Here is an 11,707-nt window from a genome sequence, read left to right as displayed (position 1 = left end):
GCACCATTTTGAGCGTGGCCGTTGCCAGTACCGCCTGACTGGCTCCCGTAGGATTTTCGAGTGAGACCGTTGCCAGTGCCCCTGGACTGACTTGTGCGGGTGGCACATAAAAGACACCATTTCGAGCGTGGCCGTTTTCGTGCGGGTGACACGTAAAAGCACCGACTACACTCTCTGAGTGGTTGGCGTTAGGAAGGGCATCCAGCTGTAGAAACTCTGCCAAATTAGATTGGAGCCTGGTGTTGCCATCCGGTTTCACCAGTCCTCAGTCAAATCGTCCAACCCATGCTAGCATGGAAAGCGGACGTTAAACGATGATGATGATGATGATGAATGCTTATGTTTGTTATGATGCTTTTCACCCCTAACTCTGGAAGAGAAAACATCTGATTATCAGCACTACATGAAATCTGAAGACTGAAATTTCTGTTTACCCAGTCTGTCATGTATACATACAGTTACAAAACTCAGGGATTCCACTAGCAGTTTTAGTACAATAAAAGGTAGATTTTGAGAGATTGTAGAGGTGCTGATATGAGGCAACTAGATATGTTCTGTGTACAAGAAATTAGATGGTTGGAAGCCTTAATCAGATACCTCACAAGCATGAAATATGATCATCCTCATCGTTTTAATGTCCACTTTTCTGTGCTTGCATGGGTCAGACAGAATTTGTTGAAACAGGTTTTCTATGGCCGGATGCCTTTCCTGTCACCAACTGTTGCCTGTTTTCAAGCAAGGAAATATTTCTCCATAGACATATGTTTTTATGGGACATTGGAAACAAACAATATTGCTTATGTGACTGTGGGCTCATTCACAACTATCATGTGATGTCAAGGAGACATAAACTAACACACACACATATATGTACATACATACACACACACACACACTGTGTGTGTGTGTATGTAAACAATAGGTTTCTTTCAATTTCTGTCAACCAAATCCACTCACTAGGCATTGGTCAACCAAACACCATAATAGAAGACACTTAATAACCAACCATGTGGGATACCTGAAGTAACAGAATAATGAAGCTTAGGCAAGTCATGGATAACATGACAGCCCCAGTGATCCCTGAATCAAAACTAACTAGTGGATAAAAGGACCTTTTCTGTGAGGCCTAGTGCAAATTATTAGGTCGTCAAGAAAGTACTTATTTTCTTATTTCAGTTCAAGCTAGGCTGAAAAGCTGCTGAAACAGCTCGCAATATCAACGATGCATTTGGCCCAGGAACCACTAATGAACGTACAGCACAATGGTGGCTCAAGAAATTTCATAGCGGTGATGAGAGTCTTGAAGATGACAAGCGTAGTGGTCGGCCATCAGATGTTGACAACGATCAACTAAGAGCCTTAGTCGAAGCCAATCCACACACAACCGTTTGAGAGCTAGCTTCTGAATTAGATGTAACGTATACAACAATTTCCAACCACTTGAAAGAGATTGGAAAAACAAAAATACTTGAGAAATGGATGCCGCACGAACTGAACGACAACCAAAAAAAACGCCGTTTTGAAGTGTCATCTTCCCTTCTTTTACACAACAAGAACGACCCATTTCTCAACCAGATTGTGACTTACAATGAAAAGAGGATTCTTTACGACAACCGGCGACGCTCAGCTCAGTGGTTGGATGCCGACGAAGCTCCACAGCACTTCCCAAAGCTAAAGTTGCACCAAAAGAAGGTCATGGTGACTGTTTGGTGGCCTGCAGCCAGTCTCATCCATCACAGCGTTTTGGATCCAGGCAAAACCATTACGGGGGAGAAGTACTGTCAGCAAATGAATGAAATGCATAAGAAACTCCGACAACAACAGCCAACATTGGTCAATAGAAAAGGACCAATTCTTCTCCACGACAACGCTCAGCTGCACAACTGACTCTGCCTGCAGAAGTTGAACGAATTGAGCTATGAATCTCTGCCTCATCCACCATACTCACCAGACCTCTCACCTACCGACTACCACTTTTTCAAGCATCTCGACAACTTCCTGCATGAGAAATACTTCAAAAACCAAGACAATGCCAAAAACGCTTTCAACAACTTCATTGCCACCAGAACTCAAGATTTTTACGCTACTGGTATAAATAAACTTGTTTCGCGTTGGCAAAAGTAAATAAACTTGTCTCGCATTGGCAAAAGTGTGTTGATTCTGATGGTGTTTATTTCAATTAATAAAGTTTTGTTTGAGCCAAGATATGTGCATCTGAATTTAAAGGTTAAAAACCACAAGAATTTTCTTGACAACCTAATATATCAATAACAAATGATGGCAATCTGGTTATCATGACCAGAGATTTTGTTGGACAAGTTAAGCAATACCATGATAGCTACTCCAGCATGTTATGGAGAGGTCATAGATATGGTTCAGAAAATAATTATTGAGATTCCTGCAGTTCTGTGATGCAAATAATGTAGCCTTTTGCAACACTACTTTCAAGATACTTGATCACCCATCGATCAGGTGAATACACAAGTGAAATTGACTTCATACTCACAAGGAAACAGGAGAATCAACTGATTACAAATAAGCAACATGAAAACACTCCACACTATATACTTCTTTCAATCACTACATATTGATGAAATCATCAATTCCTAAATCCAATCATATTACAAGATATTACAGTAATTTTTTGTTTTTGTTTTTTTCTTATAAGCTAATCAATGACACATCAATTCAACAATGCACAAGTAGAAATAGCAGTCTATAGTGTAAAGAAACAAAGATAACCTTACTTTTCACGTTCAATAGGTTCATATTGCTTGGCACTGCTAACTGGGTATCTCTCTCGAACGACTAGCTTTACATCTTCACTCTCATTGGACCGAGGCCGCAAAATATTTAAGATAACATAATTATAATCTGTTAAAACAATATTTCCCTAGAAAAAAGAAAAAAATTGAAAACCATGACTGACAACCCAGCCAGTAAAAAACAAAATTGACTACATGAAAAGCCAACAAAGAAACTAAGTGAAAGAATAAGGAAAAAATTTAATTGCCTTACACGATCATACATCTCTAATATTACATGGTAAGCTGCTTCTGATGAACCAAACTGTAAATCAACAACTCGGTCGATGCCAAGCTGATGCACAGCCTCCAAACGACGACCCCGGAGATGTTTCCGAAGCTGTGAATAGAGAAGTATATAAAATACCTGATTAAATATGTTACCAATCTTTAAAATGTCATCATTGTCATAAAATATCATTAATTTATTATTTTCATTATTTCTGTGAATTTTGTATGTTTATAATTAAAAACAGATGTTTTTGCATTTTTTATTTCGTATTTACAAATATTCACTTATTGCTTAAATAAAGAGTGAGATTTTTTTGAATGTTACTATTGATTTATTTGTATTGATGGAAGGTAAAAGAGTTCCTCAGACAACTGTGTCAAGCTCCAATGTTTGATTTTTAGCAATGTTTATATGGCTTCCTAATGTCAACTACTTCACAAAGTATACTGAGTGTTTTTTTTTTTTGCAACTTGCAAGGCTACGGGTCTAAAAGGGGTCTGTATAACTGTAGAAGAATAGGCAAGAGTGTATGATGATTCTAGGTGGGAAAATGAGAGAGGATAAAGTGATGATGACAGTAACAAATTTATAGGTGTGAAAGAGAGGAAGTGAAGGGAGAGATTATGAAAGGGATTAGGGAAAGAGAAGAGATTGGTTAATGAGAAAGCAACAGAGTGGTAAGGTGGATTATGAAGGTGGGAAAAACATTATATGAAAAGGTGTAAGGAAAAGGGAACATGAAAGAAAACATGAAAGCTCTGGGAAGAGGAGTATGAGAAAAAGAGACAGAGGATGGGAAAGCAGTGGGTGAGTGCAACAAGAGCAGTAAGAGAAGGAGAAGTTGGAAGGTCCCATCGATGTAAAGGGAAGAACAGAGTATGAATATAGAGAAAGTATTTCAAGTGGGGAGGCTGTGCAGAGAGAGAAATATAAATCTCTTTTTAGGAAACTCAAATGCAAATGAAGCTATCATCATCGTCATTTTGTCTGCTTTCCATGTTGGCATGGCTTCAACAGGTCAACAAGATCCATGTTAGAGGACCAGTTTTCATATGGTTTCTATGGATGGTTGCGCTTCCTAACTCCAAGCACTTTATGGAGTGTACTATATATACAAGGAGTGTTGAAAGAAGTTTATGGTGACAATGCACCATCACACACCGTAGTCAAGCAGTGGCATCGCCAGTTCAAATGTGGTTGGACATCAGGGGAAACTGCTCCTATTCCTGGACAACCACATTCTGCCATTGATGACGACACCATCCATAAAGTGGAAGCCACCATTTTGGAAGATCACTGCATAACTATTCAGCAATTAGCCCAAGAAGTGAAGATAAGTCCATGGAAAAAATTATTCACAACCATCTGCCCATGTGGAAGTTGGCTGCATGATGGATTCCCCAGATGCTACACCTTTTCAGAAACAGGAACAAGTCAATTGCTCCCAGGCTCTTTTGGTAATGTGCCAAGAAAACGAGGAGGACTTTTTCAGCAGACTTATCACACAGGATGAAATTTGGGTCTATCACTATGCTCCTGAGAGTTCAGTCAAAGCAATGGAAGCATGATAATTCACCACTGCCAAAGAAGGCGCATGTCCAACCCCCAGCAGGTAAGGTGATGCTCAATCTTTTTGGACCAGCTTGGAGTAGTGATGATGAATCTTCTGGCAAAGGGCACCACAATTTATGGGGCATATTATGCTTCTCTGCCACAGAAATTGCGGGACACCATCAAAGCAGAGAGGCATAGCATACTGACTAAAGGAGTCTGCCTCCTCCAAGACAAAACCCCAGTTCACAATGTGTATGTTGCACAGATGAAAGCACACTCCTGCAGCTACAAAATCCTACATTATCCCCTACACTACCAAACTCGCACAATCTAATTTCCACCTCTTTCCAACCATCAAGTCTTTTTTGAAGAGGAAGCACTTTTTGGATGATGATGAACTTATTTCTGAGGTATAGTCTACCGACTTCTATACAGACAAGGTCTTCACAGTTGCTTAAAATGATGGGAGAAGTGTGTCACTATTTGTGGTAGCTATATAGAGGACTAATAATTATGCCAAGTTTCGTTTATCCCACTCCTTAGGAAGTGGGTCAGGGGAAATCCTAGACCCTCTGTATTTTTCCTGGCACCAGCACCAGCACTAGTGAGGTCACCACATAACTTGTGGCCAATCTGGAAACTTGTGGCCAATCACATTATTGTTCACAAATCATGACAGAAACTAAATTTTAAAAAAAAACAATATAGAAGAAAACTATGTAAATGTTGAAGGTCAGTTAACTATCACAGTTAATTGGCTAAGACATTTGATTCACAATTACATGAATTCTAGGTTAAGCTCACAGCCATGTATCTAGGTAGGGTTGACCAGTGTCTCATGAGTGATATTTGGAAGACAGAAACTGTGGGAGTTTATCAGAGAGAGAGTCTTCTTTTCTTGGGTGATATACTTTATCCAATGCCTGGTTTATTACCTACTTTGGATCCTCCAAGCACTCAGACCAGACCTGTGACATGAGAATTACTTCCTCCCTTCCTCCTACAGTCTCAGAGGTCTTGAGAAGTGTTACAAGCACTGCCCATCCTCTTCTGATCAAGCTATTAAAATAAAACAAATAGGCAACCACAAGAAAACATGATGCTGATAAAAGGAGAGATGTGTGGGAAAGAGTGATGGTGGCATGAAATTGATCAGGTTTGATAAATGGAGACCATTGTGGTAACAGAAGAATCAGTGAGGAGACAACACTTCTGTGAGACCAGATGTGAGAGCAATATTTTATTGTGGGTCTCACTTGAATACCATACATGGTGAGTAATTGTCCAGAACTGAATTATTTTGAAGTTTTTATGAGGAAAGCCAGTCTTTCTAAAGTAGACTCTGCTGTGTTATGAGATTGTTAGGAAAGGTCAAATGTGCAATATAAAATAAATAAAAGGGCATCCAGCTGTAGAAACTCTGCCAAATCAGATTGGAGCCTGGTGTCGCCTCCTGGTCCACCAGTCTCAGTCAAATCGTCCAACCCATGCTAGCATGGAAAGCGGACGTTAAACGGTGATGATGATGATGATGATGATTGTAGCATCACTAAAGATTTTCATCTCTATGCAGTTATTTAAGAGAGGATAAACTGCAGGTGTCTTCATTTACTTTCTTCAGATTCATGGAAACGAGTTGAATTCAGCACTGAAAGCTAATATAACACTTGCTATTACTAAAGTGATCTTGCTACCTATAGCAGAAAGCTGTATCTCATCATGATACCTGCCCAACCATAATTCCCCCACACCATTTTTAAAGAGAATATTCTAATCAAAACATGGTTTAATCCTTTAGTATTTAAACCAGCTATATCCAGCCAAAACATTTTACCTGTTTTAGGTTCATACTGGCTAGATCAAATCTCTCACACCTAGCCTATAATGTCATTCTAAAAATATAGTCACATCATCAAAATAATGAGATAATGCATGATTAATTCAAAACAATGTGAATAAATAAAGATTATATTTGACAGAGTAACCTGAATGCTAAAGGATTAAATATAAACAAAATGAGAAGGAAACAACCAAATCATTCTTTACTATTCTAGTAAGAAAATTACAAATACTTTCAGAAACTTTAAAATCTAAAATAACCTTCATAGCAAATCCAGAGGGAGCCACATGTTTGGGCCATTCAAATTCAGTGCTGTGTATTCTGATGCCAGATTCAATAACCAAAACTGCTTTGTTGTCAGGTCTAAGGAAATAAAACAGTAAAAAGTAGATTATTTATTCAAATTGTATTTTGAAATGTTTAATGTTTGATTTCTTCAATCTATTCATTAAGAAAATAATTTTACAATATTAAAGAAATAGTTTGGAATTTGTCCAGTTTTAAACTAAAAAAAATAATGATTTTCTAAGTGAGAAATTACAAAATTATTTTGTGAGAAATGCAATAAACTGAATTAACTTAGTATATTACTGGTACTTATTAATACCAAAAATCAACATTGAATACTCATAAATTAAATTCAGAAAACTTAGTAAAATGAAAAGTTACTAACATTACTAGACTGTAGTATTATCACACAAGTAATGATCTGTTAAAGTCTAAAGTAAACAATATTTAAATAGAAAACAAAAATAGCAATGAAAGGCCTCATTTTAATCATGCAGAAGATATCTTTTATTTTTCTAAATTTAAATATTCCCAAACTCTCAAGAGATTTTTGATGCTTTAACTCTAGTTTCATGGTATTCAACAGAAGAGAAATAAGTCACCTCCTTGAAAGATATCAATGTATTACAATTTTCCAGAAAATGCAGTCCCTATTTTTGACAGTTACGTGAGCCAAGCTTACAGAAGTATAGTTTCTACCTAGATACAGAATACAATAGCAACAGTGAATTTATTCAATGAGTTTGCAACCTTATCCACTAACACGTTTTGCTCTAAAAGTTCCGAATTTTAAAACACACACATATACCTTTACATTCACTTCTGTGATTTTATAAATATTGTGTACTATAGTATTGTATATTATAGTGTTGTATGCTATAATAGTGTATGTGAAGTGTATATTATGGTATTACTTTTTATCTGTTTCAGTCATTAGACTGTAGCCATGCTGGGCCACTGCCTTGAAGAATTTTAGTTGAACAAATCAACCCCAATGCTAATTTGTTTTTTTTTAAAGACAGTTACTTATTGTTTAATCTCTTTTGCTGAACTGTTAAGTTACAGGGATATAAACAAATCAACACCCGTTGTCAAGTGGTGGTGGGGGACAAACACAGACACACATACAACAGGCTTTCTTTCAGTTTCTGTCTACCAAACCCACTCACAAGGCTTGGGTTGGCTTGAGGCTATAGTAGAAGACACTTGCCCAAAATTTCACACAGGGGGACTGAACCTGAACCATGTGATTGGGAAGCAAATTTCTTACCACACAGCCACGTCTGCACCTACTGTATACTATAAAGTGTAAAAACATTTGGTTATTCATGTATGACCTGAAAACTGACATAGTTCCATGCCACTGACCAGGTCATTGATGGATTACAAAACTTTTACATATTCTCAATACTCATCATCGTTGAGCATCCATTTTCCATGCTGGCATGGGTCGGACAGTTTGACTGGTTCCAGTGAGCAACAGAGCTGCACCAAACTCCAGTTTCAGCTATCAAGAGATAAACAAAAGTGAATGTAACTGTATGTGTTTTAAATTACTATTATGATTTTTCCAAGATGTAGCTGTTCCAATTTCAATATACTATTTCACATAAAGTTACTTGCCAAGTAAGTACAATTCCAAAATTAAAAATTTGATTTCAAAAAGTAATTAATATATAAAATTTCATATTGAGGTAAAAATATATAAAATTTCATATTGAGGTAAAAATATATAAAATTTCATATTGAGGTAAAAATATATATATTTCAATTTTATTATTCTATTAAAATAATAGAAATGAAAGCAAACGTCAGTGAAGAAATAATACTCACAATGATAATTTAATTAAATATGTTTTGTGGTCAACATCATAAACATTAATAACTCTCAGAGACAATAGTCTGAAAAAAAGGAAAAGAAAACATTTATTAAAACTAAAGAGAGGTAAAAGTATAAACAGGTGTAAATTGTTCAAGGGTAAACATGTGATTATTCTTATCTTAGTGTCCCTTGTCTGGAAATCTTTCGTCACACATCCTGTGACCTCTCCAGTGACTCTCCATCCCATGTGTCTCCTCCTGTGCTATTTAGTCCATTCTGCCTGTCTGTGGTGTAGGCAGAATGGACTAAACAGTACAGGAGGAGACACATGGGACAGAGAGTTGCTGAAGAGGTCACAGGATGTGTGACGAAAGATTTCAGACAAAAGACACTAAAATAAGAATAATAATAAAGCTGAAAAACAAGTATAAACACGTGATTGTTAAAGAGTAAACCCAGTGAGTGATGAGGGCAAAACTTGAAAACATCATTTTTATACAGTATATCTGGGATAAAACACATCTTTATCTTTTATCAGTCATTAGATTGCGACCATGCTGGGGTACCACTTTGAAGAATTTTAGTCGAATGAATCAACCCCAGTATTTATTTTCTTTATAAGCCTGATACTTACTCTATCAGTCTCTTCTGCTGAACTGCTAAGGTACAGGACATAAACACACCAACACTGGCTGTCAAGTGGTAGACACTAACACACACACGCACGCACGCACACAGACAAACACACATCAGGTTTCTTTCAGTTTCCATCTACCCAATCCACTCACAAGGCTTTGATCAGCCCAAGGCTATAGCAGAAAACACTTGCCCAAGATGCCATGCAGTGGGAGTGAACCTGGAACCTTGTGGCTGAGAAGCAAACTTCTTACCACACAGCCACACCTGTGTTTATGACATACTGACATAGCTCTTAGCAAAATTGTGAAAATTGCTGAATAAGTAAAAACAATCAAAAACAGTACTCTCCTGGTAGTTATAATGTTTCTGCTACTTATATATACAAGTTTTACTATTCGTGGTAGATATTTATAGTTCAGATTTACATATTCAGTGTGTTGGTCATGATAGGAACTACAAATATACATTGTAATCTATATACAAGTAAATTACAATGTGCACATGTATCTATGTGAGATCAAGTAAAAGTTTTCACCACTTATAGTCAACATAAGACCAAATTTAACATCAACGAAATATCATAAGATTATGTAATACTCTGATTATAACAGCTTAATTCTAATCCCGATATTTATCTGAAATTAGCTTAATTCTTAAAACTGTTGACTGGCACTCTGTCAGTTACGATAATGAGGGTTCCAATTGATCCAATCAACGGAATACCCTGCTCGTGAAATTAACGTGCAAGTGGCTGAGCACTCCACAGATACATGTACCCTTAATGTAGTTCTCAGGAAGATTCAGCATGACACAAAATCTGACAAGGCTGGCCCTTTGAAATACAAGTACTACTCATTTTTTGCCAGCAGGAGCAATGTGAAATAAAGTATCTTGCTTGCTCAATGACACAACATTACGACCATGTGCCAAACACCCTAACCACTAAGCCATACACCTTTTGTAGCACAAAAACATAGAGACTGCTTTAAAAGTTTAATTAGACCCATTTTTAAGAATGGGTAACGAATAAGGTGGAAATGAGTGAAGGCACAATGCAGTTAGCTGGTTATCTCTGAGCCTGTTGTTTCAGTAACAGTAAAAAGATGAGGAGACAGCATGTCTGTGACATAGAGGTTGAAATGTTGGTTGTGAGTCTTTGATGGCTTACAGTGTGGGGAGGAGAGGTGATACAGTTTAGCAGCAAACATTCAAGATGTGGAAGTAGTATTCCACTGTGGGTTTTATTTAAGTTTTGGAGAGGATCAGCAGTTATCTTACATCTTTATCTTTTGTTTCAGTCATTAGACTGCAGCCATGCTGGGACACCACCTTGAGGAATTTTAGTCAAACGAATCAAACTCAGTACTTATTCTTGCTTTTTAAGACTGGTACTTAATTCTATAGGTCTCTTTTACTGAACCACTAAGTTACAGGAACATAAACACAGCAAAACCAGATGTCAAGCAGTGGTTGGGGGACAAACACAGACACTAACACACACACGCACACAGAGATGTGTGTGTGTGTGCATGACTATTTCTGTCTCTCAGCCCCTTCACCCTTATTCGTTCATTCCAATCTTCGTTCTTTCATTCCCCCTTGCTCACATTTCCTTGCCTTCTCTTCTTGCTCACTTTCCCTCCACTTTTCACTTCAGTGTTCCTGTCATTTTTTCTCACCCCTCCTAAATTCTTTTGTCCCTCTGCCTCTACCTCTCTCTCTTCTCTTCCCACGTGACCGGCATTCGGCCAAGCCTGATCTGTCTTTCTTGGCCGGTCGTTGTGCGTACAACATCGATATTCCTCCCTGTGCCTGCGAAATCTTGTATCCCTGCTGTAAGGCCTTATTTCCATACACGCCAGCTTAATTTAATTCGTCCTTAGTCGAAAGACATCTGTTGTTATGTCCTGTTATTTTTATTGTATTTGTGTAACAGTGTTTTTGTATACATTTGCTGCTTTCTTCCAAGGAATCTAATGCTCTTAGCTTAGTTTTTCCTTGAGGCTGGCCAGATTGGAGCAATATCGAGAATAACCAGCCAAAATTGCAAAGATAATCTGGATCTCGACTGAGGAAACAAAACTCCAAATGACCTGTCTTTGTTTTCTTTGTATCATCTATCTGGATGTTTTGTTGTTCCTTTCTTGTATCACCTAACTGTCTAGATGTTTTGCGTTCTTGTCCCATTTTGCATTATATATATATATATATATAGAGAGAGAGAGAGAGAGAGAGACAAAGTCCTAGTAAGTAGGAAGGCAAACACATCACAAACCCCTTCAAGTAGATGGTCCTGCTCAATCTGTAGAAAAGGTGTGGGTAGAAACTTACCCAGTGTAAGCTATGGACGCATAAGAGGTGCAGCAACATCAAAGGAAGGTTAACCGGGAAGATAGCTTTCATGGGCGGCAGATGCACAGGGGCAGTAAACACTGCATATGTTCAGAAAACTGATTCCATCATATGCCAGGGGGAGAAACTAGAAGTAGTTGATAGCTTCGGCTACCTAGGTGACAAAGTCTGTAGTG

At 37.7% G+C, this 11,707-nt stretch overlaps 1 protein-coding gene across 1 annotated transcript in view; it reads right to left on the bottom strand.

Annotated features, from left to right (window-relative positions):
- The window catches only part of LOC106876981 (ribosome quality control complex subunit NEMF), a 119,600-nt gene that overhangs the window by 98,824 nt on the left and 9,069 nt on the right, over positions 1–11,707 (bottom strand). Inside the window, exons 2-5 of the mRNA XM_052971973.1 lie at positions 8,552–8,620; positions 6,691–6,793; positions 3,019–3,144; positions 2,748–2,893 (exon numbers count right to left, since the gene is read on the bottom strand). Of these exons, the coding sequence (XP_052827933.1) occupies positions 2,748–2,893; positions 3,019–3,144; positions 6,691–6,793; positions 8,552–8,620 (444 nt within the window). The remainder of the gene's footprint in view (positions 1–2,747; positions 2,894–3,018; positions 3,145–6,690; positions 6,794–8,551; positions 8,621–11,707) is intronic.

Source organism: Octopus bimaculoides, chromosome 11 (genome assembly GCF_001194135.2).
Source record: "Octopus bimaculoides isolate UCB-OBI-ISO-001 chromosome 11, ASM119413v2, whole genome shotgun sequence".
Lineage (NCBI taxonomy): Eukaryota > Metazoa > Mollusca > Cephalopoda > Octopoda > Octopodidae > Octopus > Octopus bimaculoides.
This window is presented reverse-complemented; position numbering and strand designations above follow the sequence as displayed.